General features: G+C 46.2%; 1 protein-coding gene across 2 annotated transcripts in view; it reads left to right on the top strand.

Annotated features, from left to right (window-relative positions):
* RASGRP2 (RAS guanyl releasing protein 2) overlaps positions 1-15,074 on the top strand; it is a 47,999-nt gene extending 32,925 nt beyond the window's left edge. For both annotated transcript variants that reach the window (XM_048514370.1, XM_048514380.1), the window contains exons 13-17: positions 1,714-1,855; positions 4,603-4,639; positions 5,007-5,165; positions 12,663-12,760; positions 14,701-15,074. In XM_048514370.1, coding sequence (XP_048370327.1) covers positions 1,714-1,855; positions 4,603-4,639; positions 5,007-5,165; positions 12,663-12,721 — 397 coding nt within the window. In that variant the 3' untranslated portion in view covers positions 12,722-12,760; positions 14,701-15,074. The remainder of the gene's footprint in view (positions 1-1,713; positions 1,856-4,602; positions 4,640-5,006; positions 5,166-12,662; positions 12,761-14,700) is intronic.
* The last annotated feature ends 2,584 nt before the right edge of the window (positions 15,075-17,658 follow it).

The raw sequence follows: 17,658 nt of genomic DNA, 5'->3' as shown, positions 1-17,658 counted from the left end.
GTGGGAAAGGATTTATGGGGTGGAAAGGAAGTGTGTCCTCATTGCTTTGACAGTTGAGCTGATGTTCCCTAATTTTGCTGTACTCCACTGCACCCCAGTACGGTGTGACAAAACTGGGAACTGCAGCTGGGATTTACATGTACTGTATGTGGGAATCCCTGTGTGAAGGTGGCTGTCCTCCATCCACACAGTAATGCTCTGATTGAGATGTGTGTATCCCAAATGCTAATTCTAAAACAGTGATGGCGAACCTATGGCACGGGTGCCAGGGTGGCACTCAGAGGCCTCTCTGTGGGCACACATACACAGAGTTCATCATGGGGGGGTGGTGGAAAATCACCCCCCCACACACACACACACATCTAGGCTGACCTGGGTCACTGGGCACGACATGTAGGTAACCCTGTTAAGTGCTGTTAAACCCCACTGATTTTCATGGGAAGAATTAAAGCACAATCCTTTACCTGGGAGTAAGCTCGGTTGCTGGCAATGGGGCTTGATTCTGAGTAAACCCTCCTGGGGTCATGATTCACCCATTCGAAGCATTGCACAGTTGCTTCAAAGCAAAGCCACTGACTACCACCAAACCTACTCCTGAGTAATGCACACATTGGAGCCAACAGTTTTTTAAAAAAACTAAAACCTCAGTATTCAAGTTAAATTGCCGTGTTGGCACTTTGCAATAAATAAGTGGGTTTTGGGTTGCAGTTTGGGCACTCGGTCTCGAAAAGGTTCGCCATCACTGTTCTACAACATTCTCTGGCACACTGGAGACGCTGAATCCAGTACCTCCTCAGTACCTCAAAATGAGGGCCATGTAGCTTTGTTTGCGTTTGTTGACATCACCAGGTAGTTCAGTCTGATAGACTTCCCAACCACATGATCCCTTTTTGGCTGAAATCTTACAATGGCACTCAAAGAAGAAGACTGTTATTTAAAAACCAAATTATATGAACAGGTGAAAAAATGAAGGGGTGTTGGTGTGGGGTTTTTTGGAACATTTGAGTCCCTCAAAGGAACACTTTTTGCCACAAAGACATTAAGGGGTAAAGTCTGTCACCATCTCAGCTTTTGAACTGAAACACTGCAAACATCTGTCAGTCCTGTGCCAGCATCAAAACAAATGGAAGACACACGAGTAATGAGATGCTCCCTCTTCAAATTGTCTTCAGCTCTCTGACCAAATTGCTGGTGCGCTCATGAGTTGGCGGCAAAAGTGTTGGTCTTCTCCCTGTTGCTTTTCTCTGGCTGGCCCTGAACACAGGGCTATCTATATGAAATGGCATTTCTGTTGGCGGAAGAGGGAGTGGCGACTTCCACCAATCCCTCCCTCCCAATGAATACTTCCCTAACGTCACACCCTATACTGTTCCGACCTGAAGGTCTGCAGACCCGCTCCCAGGAACAGAATTTCAGGGATAGAAGCTCAGTGGAATGCAGCAGGGGTTTGGGGGGAAGTAGAAAAGTCCCACTCTGCATAGTGCACAGATGCTCCATTCAGCCATTTTAGTGGGTGGAGCTGGAGTGGAACAGGTAGGAAGAGCTTTGGGTAGGTGGAGTCACAGAAGAAGGGTGTGGCTGGAAAGGCTTGTGGCCCACTGCCCGATTGTTTTGGAAACTCCAGCTGCCCCTGCTTCCAGGATTGTGCTCCCGCGGGTGGTTGTGGCACAAATGAAGCATACCTGTTCACCCTCTTCTGTCTCCATGGCACAGGGACGGCTGCATTAGTCGAGAAGAGATGATCTCCTACTTCATGAAATCCAGCATGGAGCTGAACGGCAAGATGGGATTCATCCACAGCTTCCACGAGACCACATTCTTGCGGCCCATCGCTTGCCGCCAATGCAAGGGCCTGGTGAGGAGGGGTGTTGTGCTCAGAGCGATCCATTCTTGTGCTTAAGAATGTAAGAGGAGTTCTGCTGGATCGGGACCAAAGTGTCTACCTAGCCCATAGGTGTCAAACTCGCGCCCCTCCAGATGTTATGGACTACAGTTCCCATCATCCCCTGCTAGCATCACGTTGGCAGGGGATGATGGGAACTGTAGTCCATGACATCTGGAGGGCCACGAGTTTGACACCTATGGGCTAGCCCAATGTTAACTTTTGAACAGGTAGACAATTCTAGGAGCTCACAGGTATCATTAAAGATAAAATAAAATAAAAATAAAAAGATGAAATAAAATTCTATAATTAAAGATAAGATAAAATTTTAAAAGATAAAAAGATGATAATTTTTTTTAAAAGATAAAATTACAAAACATGTAGAAAAGCAAGACTTGCTGAGGAAGAGTCAGCATGGCTTTGGCAGAGACAAGTCCTGCCTTACAAACTTACTAGAGTTCTTTGAAGGTGTAAACAGGCATGTGGATAAGGGGGAACCAGTGGACATTGTCTGCTTGGATTTCCAAAAGGCTTTTGACAAAGTTCCTCACCAGAGACTATTGAGAAAACTCAGCAATCAAGGAATAAGAGGGGAAGTTCTCCGATGGATTAAAAACTGGTTGAGAAACAGGAAGCAAAGGGTGAATGTAAATGGGAAGTTCTCACAATGGAGAGATGTACGGAGTGGTGTCCCCCAAGGATCCGTATTGGGACCAGTGCTTTTTAACCTATTCATAAATGACCTGGAAGTAGGGGTGGGTAGTGTGGTGGCCAAGTTTGCGGATGATACCAAATTATGTAGGGTGATGAGAACCACAAAGGATTGCAAAGAGCTCCAAGTGGACCTTGATAAATTAGGTGAGGGGGCTAAGAAATGGCAAATGCAGTTCAATGTAGCAAAATGTAAAGTGATGAACACAGGGGCAAAAAATCCAAACTTCACATACACGCTACAGGGGTCAGTCACAGACCAGGAAAGGGATTTGGGCGTCTTAGTTGATAGTTCCATGGGAATGTCAATTCAATGCATGGCGGCAAAGATTGTCATGCCCTTATATAAAGCAGTGGTGCGACCGCACTTGGAGTACTGTGTTCTGTTCTGGTCACCACATCTCAAAAAGGATATCGAAGAGATAGAAAAAGTGCAGAGAAGGGCAACGAGGATGATTGAGGGATTGGAGCACCTTTTTTATGAGGAGAGGCTGCAGCATTTGGGACTCTTTAGTTTGGAGAGGAGATGTCTGAGGGGGGATATGATTGAAGTCTATAAAATTATGCATGGGGTAGAAAATGTTGACATAGAGAAATCTTTCTCTCTTTCACACAATACTAGAACCAGGGGGCATACATTGAAAATGCTGGGGGGAAGAATTAGAACTAATAAAAGGAAACATTTTTTCACGCAACGTGTGATTGATGTTTGGAGTATGTTGCCACCGGAGGTGGTGATGGCCACTAACCTGGATAGCTTTAAAAAGGGCTTGGAAAGATTTATGGAGGAGAAGTTGATCTATGGCTACCAATCTTGATCCTCCTTGATCTGAGATTGCAAATGCCTTAGCAGACCAGGTGCTCAGGAGCAGCAGCAGCAGCAGCAGGCCTTTGCTTTCACATCCTGCATGTGAACTCCTAAAGGTATCTGGTGGGCCACTGCAAGTAGCAGAGTGCTGGACTAGATGGACTCTGGTCTGATCCAGCAGGCTCTTTCTTAAGTGAGGCATGAGGGCAAATATGTCCTAGGGAAACTGAGGGGGTTCCGTTAATACTGTGAAATGTCTCATTATCGTAGTAGGACAAAAAGGTCCCAACAGCCCACCTCTGAAATTGCATCTTGGGACATCTTTGAGTCAATTCAAGATGGTGGGTGGAGATCTCTCTCTCTCTCTCTCTCTCTCTCTCTCTCTCTCTCTCTCTCTCTCTCTCTCTCTCTCTCTCTCTCTCTCTCTTTCTCTCCCTCCCCCCCCCCCCCGCATTATGGAGAAATTCAGACCAGTTACAGGTCAATACGATCAACTGAGAAGGTCTTGTAGCTAAACGTGGAACTAAAATTCTCAAGGCAGTTCCTCGAAAGCACAATAGTTTACATCAATAAAGCCCACACAGGAAAACATCTTGGTATATATCCTGTCCTTTGCTTCCACTCTCTTGAATTTTTGGCAAGATTCCTAGTTATGATCATTGTTGGATTAAGCTGTTCTGGGGGAGGGAAGTGCTGAGTTTGACATAATGTTAAAAATAATTCAACAAGCATCTAATCATCTCCTGAAGTCTATATTTTTTTGGTGACCATTTTATTCAGAGTCTTGCCAAATTCTTTGTTTTTAAAGATTTAGTTTTCTGTCCAGCCTTTCTGGAATGCTGAGAAAAGTCACATCCAGGGTTTAGAGGGGTGCTTCGTTGATAGGATGAAAAAGATGGTAGTTTGCCTTTTGCAGTGCTGGTTGCTGGCGACCACCAGGAAGAATACTTGCACATGCAGCTCCCTCATGGGGCAAATAACACCTCCAGTGAAATTTTGACTCCAGAAAATGGTGTGTGTGGAGAGTGTGTGTGTCCTCCCCTTGTGTCACAGCCCTGATCAGAATTGGGCCTTGTTGAGCTTCTAAATGGAGTTGCCACCAAATACTTGCAGCTGCAATATGACTACTAGTCCCTGTGGTGATTTTGTTTAACTTGTAGTTTGGCTGATCATCTAAAGATGTGCATTTCTTTTCCTTCAGATTCTTGGACTCTACAAGAAAGGGCTCAAATGTCGAGGTGAGTTGCAGGGGTAAAAGGAAAGCCAGCAGAAACTGATGGGTGCATTTAACAGACCATGGGACAACAGAGAGGAGATTTGTTGGGGTTGCCCCAGGGTGGGGCAGAGCTTAATTTGAGCCAAGACTTAGAGACTGGACTTGTTTCCAGCGGCGGTCCTCAGCCCTGGAAGATGTGAATAATTCAAATTGGTGTTCCTTGGAGCATGCATAAAATATTTTTCCCATCCTTGCTGGAGCAATGCTTCTGGTTCAGAGGATGAATTTTCCAGCCATGCTGAAACCTCTGCTCCTCTTTCTTTATGGAAATGAACCACTTGAAGTAGGGTAGGCATATGACTCTATCTGCCTTCTCTTGTGCCATCCAGCTTGTGGTGTGAGCTGCCACAAACAGTGCCGGGATCTCCTCTCCGTAGAGTGTCGCAAACGCAGCAAGAGCGTCAGCCTAGACGGACCGGCAGCTCTGCCAGCACGGTCCTTCAGCTTCTCCCTGCCACGCCCTGGGCGGTCTTCCCTGCGGCAGCCAGGTACAGCCCCATTTGTTCTGCAGTGCTTGCGAAGTGGGGGAGAATCTCTGGATGTGCTGACACAGGAGGGGTTCTTTCTTTGCTAGGTCAAAACAATGGTCTGTCTCAACAAGTGTTCTTTTTCCAAACTCTGCCATTCAGATGCCTTTGGGAAGATCACTGTCCCCAGTATCTGCTGCATTCAGGTATACCACCTTGGATCGGGGGGGGGGGGGGGGTTCCACTTAGGTTTTCATGATTAGAAGCCATTGATAGTCCTTCAATTTATATGGTCCCTTTTTAAACTATCGGCTACTACAACTTGAGTCAGTGTGTGAAGAATTATTTCCCTTTTGTCTGTCTTGAACTGACTGTCCATAAATTTCATTGACTGTTCCCAAGTTCTGGTGTGGTTTATGTGAAAGCAAAAAGCTTTTCTGTACCACACACTCTATGCCATTTGTAGTGTTATCAATCATGTCCTCTTTGTTAAAGGCCAAAGCTAAAATTCCCTGAATATTTCAGGGCGTTTCCCCACTTGCCACGACCCCCCTATGCCGCGCGCTGCTCTCAGCGCGCGTCATTTCTGGTGCGTGCCCGGGCTTCCCCATCAAAAGGCGCTGTTTGGAAGAGTGCCAGGAATGACGCGCGCTGAGGGGGCACAACAGCAGCAGCGTCGGGGCGGCTGCGTTGTCGCCACCCCTGTAGTGGGGAGTGCCGGGGGACCCCGCGCTACTTGCCTACAGTAGCGCGCAGCTACTGGTAAGTGGGAAAATGCCCAACGTCTTTCCTCGCAAGGAAGGTGCTTCAAGAACCCCTTGATCCTTCTAGTTGTTTTTTTTCCCAGCTCTTACACATCCTTTTTGAGATTGGGCATCTAGAACTGTACAGTGTTCCAAAATATGGATGCAGCAAAGATACATCCCTGCTGCAGTGGCATAGTGCCAAGGGGTATGTGTGCGCAACGCACCAGGCGCATACCGTTGCAAGGGCGTTGCGGGGTGTGGCAGGCGCACGTGTGCCCTGGTCGCAGTTCCCCCATGCTCCAACCCTGCCCTAATTTCCGCATGTAAGAAAAAAGAGCCTTCTGGATCAGCCCAGTTGACCATCTAGTCCAGCATCCTGTTTCATACAGTGACAAACAACAGGGCATAGAAGCTGAGGCCTTCTCTTTTCATTGCCTTCTGGCATGGGTATTCAGAAATTGATTGCCTCTGAACAAGGAGGTTCCCTTTAGTTGCCATGGCTACTAACCACCAAGAGACTGCTCCTCCACGAATCTGTCTAATCTCCCTAGACAGATCTACATCTATCTACATCCGTGGACATCACTACGTCCTCAGTCAGCAAATTTCACATTTTAATTGCTCAGTGTAAAAAAAGTATTTCTTATCCATCCTGAATCTTCTGTCCATCAACTTTACTTGATGCTTCAAAGTTCTAGTATTTGGGGAGAGGGAGAATAACTTCTCTTGGACCCCTTTCTGTACCTTGTGCATAATTCTTCTAATCTATCATGTCTTATTTAAACTGAAAAATCCCAGACGCTCCAGCCTTTCCTCAGAGGAAAGGTACTCCAACCCCCTAATCATCTTGGTTGTTCTCATCTGTATTTTTTCCAACTCTGATGTCCTTTTTGAGATACAGTGACCAGAACTGGACCAAGTATTCCAAATGAGGCCACACCACAGATCTATGCAGGAGTATTATATTATTGGCTGTTTTATTTTCAGTCCCTTTCTCAATAATCTCCAACATCAAATTCTGCTGCAGGACACTTGGTTATCCACTATGACCTAGAAGTCTCTTTGCCTCTCTGTTGCAGAAAGGTCAGACCTCCCCCCCCTCTTTATTTTTTTACTGTAAAGTCACAACTGACATGGTGATCCTAAAGTGTTTTCAAGGCAAGGGGCATTTGGAGATAGTTTGCCATTGCCTGCCTCCATGTCACCCTGGTATTTCTTGGAGGTCTCACATCCAATTACTAGCCAGGGTCAGGGTTGAGAGCGTATCATAGGCCCGAGGTCACCCAACAAACTTCCATAGCAGAGTGGGGATTCGAACCTGGCTGTTCCAGGTCATGGTCCAGCACCTTAACCACTACACCACGCTGGTTCTCCACACTCCTTCAGCAAGTACTTGTGATTCCTTTGTTCCAGTGTGTAACACTTACCTACACTGAACTTAATTTCCCACATGGTCATCCCCTCACCCAATTGATAGAGGTCCTCCTGGAGCTCTTCACAGTCATCCTTGGTTTTATGATCCTAAACAGTTTTGTGTCATCTCCAGACCAGCCAGCTGCACTGTTCACCCCCAATTCTAGATCATTTATGGTCAAATTAAATAGCACCAGTTCCCAGTACTGATCCTTGTAGGACTCCGCTGCTTACTTCCCTCCACTGGGAGAACTGTCCATTATTTCCTTTTCTCTGCTTCCTTTCTTGTAGCCAATTTTTAATCCTTACAAGGACTCTTAACCCGTGGTAGCTAAGCTTAGTCAGGAGTCCTTGGTGAGGCACCTTGTCAAAAGCCTTTTGAGAGTCCATAAGAACATAAGAACAAGCCAGCTGGATCAGACCAGAGTCCATCTAGTCCAGCTCTCTGCTACTCACAGTGGCCCACCAGGTGCCTTTGGGAGTTCACATGTAGGATGTGAAAGCAATGGCCTTCTGCGGCTGTTGCTCCCGAGCACCTGGACTGTTCAGGCATTTGCAATCTGAGATCAAGGAGGATCAAGATTGGTAGCCATAAATTGACTTCTCCTCCATAAATCTGTCCAAGCCCCTTTTAAAGCTATCCAGGTTAGTGGCCATCACCACCTCCTGTGGCAGCATATTCCAAACACCAATCACACGTTGCGTGAAGAAGTGTTTCCTTTTATTAGTTCTAATTCTTCCCCCCAGCATTTTCAATGAATGCCCCCTGGTTCTAGTATTGTGAGAAAGAGAGAAAAATTTCTCTCTGTCAACATTTTCTACCCCATACATAATTTTATAGACTTCAATCATATCCCCCCTCAGACGTCTCCTCTCCAAACTAAAGAGTCCCAAACGCTGCAGCCTTTCCTCATAAGGAAGGTGCTCCAGTCCCTCAATCATCCTTGTTGCCCTTCTCTGCACTTTTTCTATCTCTTCAATATCCTTTTTTGAGATGTGGTGACCAGAACTGAACACAGTACTCCAAGTGTGGTCGCACCACGGCTTTATATAAGGCATGACAATCTTTGCAGTTTTATTATCAATTCCTTTCCTGATTATCCCCAGCATAGAGTTTGCCTTTTTCACAGCTGCCATACATTGAGTTGACATTCCCATGGAACTATCAATTAAGACGCCCAAATCCCTTTCCTGGTCTGTGACTGATAGCACTGACCCCTGTAGCGTGTATGTGAAGTTTGGATTTTTTGCCCCTATGTGCATCACTTTGCATTTTGCTACATTGAACTGCATTTGCCATTTCTTAGCCCACTCACCTAATTTATCCAGGTCCGCTTGGAGCTCCTCGCAATCCTTTGTGGTTCTCACCACCCTACATAATTTGGTATCATCTGCAAACTTGGCCACCACGCTACCCACCCCTACTTCCAGGTCATTTATGAATAGGTTAAAGAGCACTGGTCCCCATACGGATCCTTGGGGGACACCACTCCCGACATCTCTCCATTGTGAGAATTTCCCATTTACACCCACTCTTTGCTTCCTGTTTCTCAACCAGTTTTTAATCCATAGGAGGACTTCCCCTCTTATTCCTTCATTGCTGAGTTTTCTCAATAGTCTCTGGTGAGGAACTTTGTCAAAAGCCTTTTGGAAATCCGAGTTGACTATGTCCAGTGTCTTCCACTTATCCACATGCCTATTTACATCCTCAAAGAACTCTAGTAAGTTTGTAAGACAGGATTTGCCTCTGCAAAAGCCATGCTGACTCTTTCTCAGCAGGTTTTGCTTTTGTACATGTTTTATAATTTTATCTTTAATGATAGATTCTACTAATTTACCAGGAACAGATGTCAAACTGACTGGCCTGTAATTTCCCGGGTCCCCCCTAGATCCTTTCTTAAAGATTGGTGTGACATTGGCCATCTTCCAGTCTTCAGGGATGGAGCCTGATTTCAAGGATAAGTTGCATATTAAAGTGAGAACATCAGCAATTTCATGCTTGAGCTCTTTAAGAACTCTTGGGTGAATGCAATCTGGGCCAGGGGATTTGGTAGCATTTAGTTTATCAGTGGCTGCCAGAACTTCTTCCTTGTCTACCACTATCTTCGTTAGTTCCTCGGATTCGCCTCCTAAGAAGCTTGGTTCAGTCCAAATATATAATGTTTATTGGATCAACATTATCTACATGTTAGCTCATTTTCTCAAAGGACATTGAAAGGTGAGTGAAGGCAGGACTTCCCTTGGTAGAAGCCATGCTGATTTTTTTCTCAGCACACTTCGTCTATGTGGCAGAACAGGTCTGCTTTGACCTGCAGGCCCTATTCCACCCAGCCCTCTCCCACGGGTTCCCAACTTCTTCTGGAAGTGGCTTTCTCTCTCGGGTAACTGCTGCCACCACCTGAGCTTTGTAGGAATTTTCCACAGGAGAGGGTCAGGGCCCCCCATCTTCCTTTCCAACTTTGAAACCTGGCCTCTGTCTCTCCCGCTTCTAGCTCTGACCCTTTTTTTCACCCACTTAACCTGACACTGAAATTAGACTGGCAGATTTTTAACTTCCTGCATATCTTTTTATAAAACATTTGTGCTTTATTTTCTGTTTTAATACGAAAGAATTTTTTTAAACCAACTGCATATTTTAGCCCGCCAAAATCACATTTTTACCTCAGAGTTCAGTGCCCCCATAAGGCTTCCAGATAAGCGATTCCAGAGTTTGACACTGAGTAATTAAAGATCCCTTTTGTGATTTACAGCCTAAATTATCTGGGCTGTGGTTCTTCTCCTTGCACTAGCTCTTTTACCCCAATTAGCCTCTCTTTCTGCATCACGTCCCTCTGCTGCTCCCTCCCCTCCATACATATCCGTTTTCATTGTTTTTCTCTCGCACACTATTTTTGCACACACAAACATTCCCCCAGCCAAGGTGGGGCCCCTTTTTTCTGTACCCACTGATCGGAAACCGGCGTCCCACCCAGATAACAGCTCTCTGCCTAGCTCTGCTTCCTGCCATGTGTGTTTTGGGTTGATAACACTCAGAGGGCTGCTTCCTGTATGTGTTGCTCTGTGTGAGTTTGCACACTTCATTACTTTGGGCTACTAATTTGAGATCTCTCTCTCATCACCACATTACGTGTGCAACATAAGAGCGATGCCAACGTAACATTACAGAACATGACTGTTAGCAGAAGCGCTGCTGCAGAAGTCGCTGAAAGTAGGAGCAGCGTGCGAATGTTTAGATATCAGTCTCTGAAAGCTTATTTATTTTACTTACCTACTGCACTTTTACCCCCATCATTTCTTCAAGTAATTCAGGGTGGCATATGTGATTCTTTCCTCATCTGTTTCACAACAACCCTATGAGGTAGGCTGAATGAGAATGGTTGGCTCAAGACTTTCCAGAAAACCAATGTGGTTGTAGTGGTTAGAGTATCAGATCAGTATCTGGGAGAGCTATGTTTGAATCCCAATCTGCTGTTGGAAGCTGATTGGGTGATCTTGAGCCAATCACACAATCTGAGCCTGCCCTATCTCACTGGATTGTGGTGAGGATAAAATGGAGGACAGCAGAAGAGGGTCCCCACTGGGAGAAAAGCAGGGTGTAAATGAAGTCAAGAAATAAACAAACCTCCCAGTGAGTTTTTCATCATGAGCAGGAATTTTGAACCGGGGTCTTCCCAGACCTAGTTCAAAAATACTAACCACTACATCACACGCTGGCTGTAGGTTTACGAAGGATGCATTTGGCATTATCGAACTCTGTGTATTCTTACACCTCTTTTCTCTTCCACCTATCAATTTTTTCCCCTCATGTTGTTGGTAATAGACTGCAGTGGCTGAATTGTGAGGTAGTGTCTCCCCCTTGTGTTCTGAGTCTGCCTCACAATGGGAAGTTTGGACTATCCAAGCTTTTGATGCAAGCAGATTAATAAAGCATTATCTGTTCTGCTTTTGCTGGGAGAAGGAGTGTGCCAATTTTTAGATTTATGCACACAATCAGGCACAGTGGAAAGGAATTTGAAATCTTGACAGCAAAAAGCCTCTTTTTATAAAAGACTATTCCGTAGTGATGAAGAATCTTCCCAGAGGGCTGGCAGTGTCAGTTTGTTGCGGGAAAATTGCCAAGTGCCTTTGGGGTGTTGTAACAATTCCATAAATAGGAGGATTTCTGTGACTGAAATCTTGGGTGTGAAATTTGACCCTAAAAAGTAATTGGGGGAAGAGCCTTAATTGGAGCGCACCGCTATGCTGCTTAGGGAAGGGGTGTATGAACTATCCCCAGAAGCTAAAATGACCAAACCGAGGCTATAGCACTATGTAGCCACATTATAAAAAGTCAAGAGTCACTGGAAAAGACAATAATGCTAGAAAACATTGAAGGCAGCAGGAAGGGAGGAAGACCCAGCATGAGATGGACTGGTTTATTCAAGGGGGCCATGGCCCTTAGTTTGCAAGGTCTGAGCAAAGCTATTCACGATAGGACATTTTGGAGAACACTGATTCATAGGGTCACCATGACTCAGAAGCAACTTGACGGCATGTAACACACACAGATGGATAAGGAATAAGACAGACACAACGCAGGTGCCTGTCTTTTTCTCTACTAGAATTTAAAGCAGTTTAGGAATGAGGTTAAAGCCATTTTTCATTGGGGAAACTGTGTGTGTGTGACGGGAAAAATTAGACACTTCCCTCCTTGAGCATGTTGGCCCTGATCCATGGAATCGTAGAGTTAGTCCTTACAGGCCATGCAGTGCAACCCCCTGTTTAGCGCAGGAAATCCAACGTTATCCTCCATAGAACATTGAAGATCTCCAGCAAGCAAGTGCCTGCTCAGTCCTACCCTGATCCTTGCTGGATTGCTCTTCTCCTAATGTCTCAAATGAAATCTGCCCTCCTTTTGAGCCCAGCCTTGGCCAGGAAGGGCAGGATATAAATTTAATAAATAAAAATTGTGTAAGCCATACAGATTTTGTTTAGACCTCTGGAACGGCAGCGTGATGTAGTGGTTAAGAGCAGGTGGATTCTAATCTGGAGAATCAGGTTCGATTCCGCACTCCTCCACCTGAGTGGCAGAGGCTTATCTGGTGAACCAGATGTGTTTCCGCACTCCTACATTCCTGCTGGGTGACCTTGGGCCAATCATAGTTCTCTCAGGACTCTCTCAGCCCCACCTACCTCACAAGGTGTTTGTTGTGGGGAGAGGAAGGGAAAGGAGTTTGTAAACTCCTTACAAGAGAGAAAGGTGAGGTATATATCCAAACTCCTCCTACTCTTCTTCTTCGTCTTCTTCTTCCAAACGCTTGCTGATTTAAAGAAAAATGTGTCTGAATTTTATTCAGTTTACATTCTGTTGTCTGTGCAGAAATCCAGGAGGAAGACGTTCAGGCAGTGGAGGACGGGGTCTTTGATGTCCACCTATGAGGCTAATGCTGGAGGGTTTGCTTGGAATGAAGGCATCAGGTAATCACGTTTCAGGGTCTGGTGGGAGGCAGGGAAAGGAGAGGAAAGGAACAATGGAGCAGCTGAGGTCATGGGGGCCGCCAAGGAGAGAAATGCCCCAGAGCCCCGCTCTTCTTCTTACTTGGAGCAAGTATTTTGTACATTGCATTTTTATAAGTGCCACCAGATGCACGTGAGCACTGCCCTTACTGTGCATCGCTGTCCTTGGTGACTAGGAAGAGCTCCGTTTGCTCAGGGTAAAGGGCAGCTATGCTTTAAAATGGCATTACAAGGACACCTAATAATAGTGGCAGGAAGGAAGGCCCTTTGCTCCTCTGCCCAGCAAGAGTCAGGAATTCACGTCTCTAATTTTGGAGCAGGCACCTCCCTGCCCTACAGCTCTCTCCGGAGAGCTCCTGTCCTCTCTGAATGTCCACCTTCTTTTACTGGCCCGGCCATGTGCTCTAAATGCAGGCATGTCTGAAAAGGAACACAAAGGGGATTCAGGAGAGAATAGAATTACCCATGCTCAGGTGCCCAGGAGTCAAGGACTGCTTCCCCGCCCATTGCAATTGCTTTGGGGGGGTGGAAGAGGATGAAGAGCATCTCTGTGTGACCCAGTAAAGCTTCAGGGAGGGACTGGGCTTCCAGGTTTAATGGAAGGCAACAGTTTTGTAATCAGCCTAATTCTCTCTCTCTTGTTAATCAGTTTTGAATTGGTGGCTGATGTTTGACGTCATTTGACTGATAGGCCAATGGACCCAAGGTTTTTCCTTTCCTGGTCAAATGCCAAGGAGTTGCATTGTCCACCTTAGCTGCCTTCCTCACTTAATTCCTAATTTGGGGGGGGGGGGGCACTTGTAGGTCCTCAAGAAAGGAGACACATGTTAGCAGTGCTCTGTCATTACATCACAGGCTTCAGGGCAGCCCTGGTTTCAAAAGGCAGGTTTAGCTCTTGCTCCGGTTAAGCTCTTGATGATACAAAGCACAATGCGTGCTTGATAAGATACAGAATGTCCATGGAATCCTCTACCGTGGCAAGGTCATATTTCCTGACACCATAACATAACTGGGGGATAATTTAGATTTGATCATGTTTGACTCCTGCCAGTGGTCTCTTACTATGCCTGAACAGTTTTTAATGACAACCGCGTTGCTAGGCTCTGTAAAATCTATAGCACTGGTGTATTATCTGTGAAGTTAACTAGAAGTTAGCAGAAGGGACATCTGTGGGTGTCGTTACACTTTACACTGCTTGTGGATCCTATCAAGTGTTCAAACACTGGCAGTTCCTGTTGAAGCTCAGCTGCTTGAGTATGCAGGGCCCAATTTATGCATTTGTTTATTTTTTGGCATTTGTACGTTGCTTTCCTCCCCAAAGCAGGGGATAGAAAAATACCAAAATACAATTATCCAAATAATACAATTCATTCCCCCCTGACAAGGATCAGGACCACGGTATCCAGGAAAAGGGGACTTAGGAGCCTTCCCATATTTCCACTTTCTTAATCTGAAAAGGCCCTCAGGAGCTGCTGGCCCTGTTGGGGAAACGTATTTGGGCCGATGGGCAACATGTTTGTTTCCCCAGTGACTCCTAGAGCTATGGTATTTGAGGGCAGGAGAAATAGATTGCACCCCTCCCTCCGCATGATTAGAACTTGTGACCTTCACACACAAAAAGTTTTGTTTTAACAGAGAACTCCCAGCATACCTCTGCATGGCAAGAACCAGAGCGGATATGCGGTGAACCTGTTTATGGAGTACAGTGTTTAGCTAGGCCTGACGACTGAGACATCCGGGGTTTGCCTACATTTTAGAAGACTTTGTTTGCACTATTCGGTGGCAGCCTAGAAAAGACTGAGGGGGTTCTCTGTCCATCTGGGAGAGCACAAATTTTATGAGGAGGTAGATGTGTCTGGGATGCAGCCATACCTTTAAGTGTTGTGTTCTTATCTTTGCAGGATCTTCTCCTTCTCTCCTGTCCCATTGGCCATCACTCCAGGAAGTCCTCCGCCTTGTTCTAAGGGCTGCCCCCAAGAAATGGGATATGTATATTAAGGTGGTGATGTGGAGATAATACCGAGGTGGGGTGGGGGGTGCATTGTAGAGCAGCTGGACTGGGAAACTTGCTTCCTCGAATCTAGTTCGGAATCCCCTCCTCCCCTCTACACTTCTTAAGGGTTCAGACCCGAGTTTCCATGGCTGGGAGGAGGCACTGGGGTTCTGCCGGGTGACCCAGACCTTCCCAAACGGTGTGTATATTTGAAGAACTGGATTCCAAGATGTAATAATGGTTACAATAAACTTGGCATTTCTTGTCTGCCCACCTGTTCCATCGCTGAAATATGCTGATGTCGGCCGGGGGAGGGGGCAGTAGTGGATTCAGGCAGAAGGAAAAGACCATCTGCGTTCAACCAGATAAATCGGACTGGTCCGCACAACCTTGTCGTTTCGTGTCGTTTGGTTACTTCCCCGCTCCTTGCTCGGCTTATGTTAATGGCCACCTTTCCTGGGAAGGTCTCTTGTTTTTTTAGACACCAGGGACAGCTGGAAGTTCAACCAGTAAAGCTGTTCCTCTCAATAATAGCTCCCGAAGTTGCTGAGGAACGGAAATTGTTACGGCGCTGTGATGGAATAGTGCGCGTGTGCAGACGTTGCAAAAATTGCTGAAGAGGAAAGCTTCTTTTCAAGCTAAAAAGCAGTCCGTTTTGACCCTGTAGTTGGGGTGGGGTGAAGGCAAGAGGTGATGCTGCTGCTCTTCGGTGCGTTGATAGAACAAAACAGGTGGACTCAGAGAGGAAGGTGCCATAAATTGGATAAATATCCCTTTGATTCCTCACCTCCCCCCCCCCTTTAATTTCTTGTCAAATTGGACACAGGGTGAAAAGAAAAAAAGTGTAATAAAGCTTACATTGATTTTCCCTCCTCTCCCCTCCCCCTGCAACTGGGTGACAGATTCTGTTTATCATGCTTTCTTGCTCTTGTCCAGGCTCTTGCAATTATGGCCTGGAGTCAGTGGCAAGGCATTCAACTGCCCTAGAAGCCTCCTAACCTGGCTGCTCCTTCCTTTGGCTACCTGGGACATTTCTTTCCACTCTGCAAGGTGACTGAGATGGAGTCTGCCCCTCCTGCTTCCTCTTTATAAGATGGTTCCATTTTTGTTTCTTTTAGGTTTCTGGGGGGGAAAATGCATACATTCTTTTTAAAAAAACACTCTGTACATTGAACAAGGGGGCAGGTTGAGGGAAAAACACTCTGCTCGTGCCCAGAGGCACGTTCAGTCTTAACCATCGTGTATTTGCATGCATTTATTTATTTTATTTATTTATTGGATTTATATCCTGGCCAATTTCCGAAGAGCTCTGGGTGGGTTACAACAAGCTTAGAACGTTAAAACATAGCTCAAACCGGCTGAACACATCATTGACAACCAGGGACCCATGCTGGAAAATGATACTCTTCTCACAGTCAATGGGAGGCAAACCTTACATTAATTTTATTTATTCATATCCTGCTTTTCTCCCTGGTTGGGAGTCAAAGTGTCTTAGACGATCATTCTGCCCTCCTTCATTTTTCACAACAACCACCCCGTGAGGTAAGCCAGGCTGAGAGTTTGACAGGCCCAAGGTAATCCAGGACACTTCCATGGTAGAAGCAGGGATTCAAACCCAGATCTCCCTGGATCCTACTCCCCTATTCTGTCCACTATGCCACGCCAGATGTTGTGTTCAGAAGCTCAACCTGGGTACCGAACAAGAATCGTGGGGCTGTGCCCTTCTGGTCCTAGATACGTTTATGGAGGAGAAAAAAGCCGTCAAAGGCTATTAACTGTAATAGGTAAATGCAGGGGTCCCCAAACTACGGCCCGGGGGCCAAATGTGGCCCCCTGAAGGCATTTATCCGGCCCGCCTGGCATGGCGGCGATGGCTCCATTCATATGCAGTGGGGGCTCGAGGGAGAGGAGGAACCGGCCCCAACGGCTGTTGATTGCAATTACATGATGGCACCCCCAAATATCCATGAATTTTCTGACCCAGAGTTGGAAACCTTACATGTGGCAACACCTGCTCCGCCCTTCCCTCTCTGCTTCTTTTTACAGGGGAAGGTATTCCACAGCCTCCCCAACAATATTTGGAGCCCACCCTGTACTTGACATACTTTGGTTACTGTTCTAAAAATAGATCATGACAGAAAGGCTGAAAGATGAAATCAAACATTTTACAATTATTTGTGCATAGGAATTTGTTCATAGTTTTTTTTAGTCCGGCCCTCCAACAGTCTGAGGGACAGTGAACTGGCCCCCTGTTTAAAAAGTTTGGAGACCCCTGGGTAAATGGAATCTCCATGTTTAGAGGCAGCCTACCTGAGAATACCAGATGTGAGGAACAGATAATGGGTCGGAGCCTGTTGTCTTTGTTCTACTGTTGGAAACGGGACCCTGGATTAGGCAGCTTTTTCTCTGTTCCGGTGCGAATCTTTTTAATGAGGAGGGAAAGTAGCCCGGCAGGATGGGACCCGCTCTCCCTTCGAAAGCTGAAAGCCGTTAAGCAGGGGAAAGAAAATTGAATTATGAAAAATATTGATTGGCGCATGGATGGCGCATGCGATAAGCACCAGGCGGTCTTAAGCAGGCGGGTAAACAGAGCCCTACTCTCGGCTCCCCTCTTGCTAAGCGGATTAAAGGAGGGGATGAGACATGACCTTTCTGACAAAAACCTCCTTTGCTGACGGCAACTTCCCCCACCCACCCACCTTCCCTGACTCTGAGCCAAATCGGCTTCAGTTCCTCAAGAGCTGCTACCCCCCCCCCCCTCTATTTTCTGGCTGCTGGGGAAGTGTGATCTCTTGCAAAGTCTCAACAACTTGGGCCTTGTCCCACTTCATTATGTATGTGTGTGCTGTCAAGTCAACACCGACCT

Source organism: Sphaerodactylus townsendi, linkage group LG01, assembly GCF_021028975.2.
Source record: "Sphaerodactylus townsendi isolate TG3544 linkage group LG01, MPM_Stown_v2.3, whole genome shotgun sequence".
Classification (NCBI taxonomy): Eukaryota; Metazoa; Chordata; class Lepidosauria; order Squamata; family Sphaerodactylidae; genus Sphaerodactylus; species Sphaerodactylus townsendi.
Note: the sequence above shows the minus strand (reverse complement) of the source record. Positions and strands in the feature narration are given on the sequence as shown.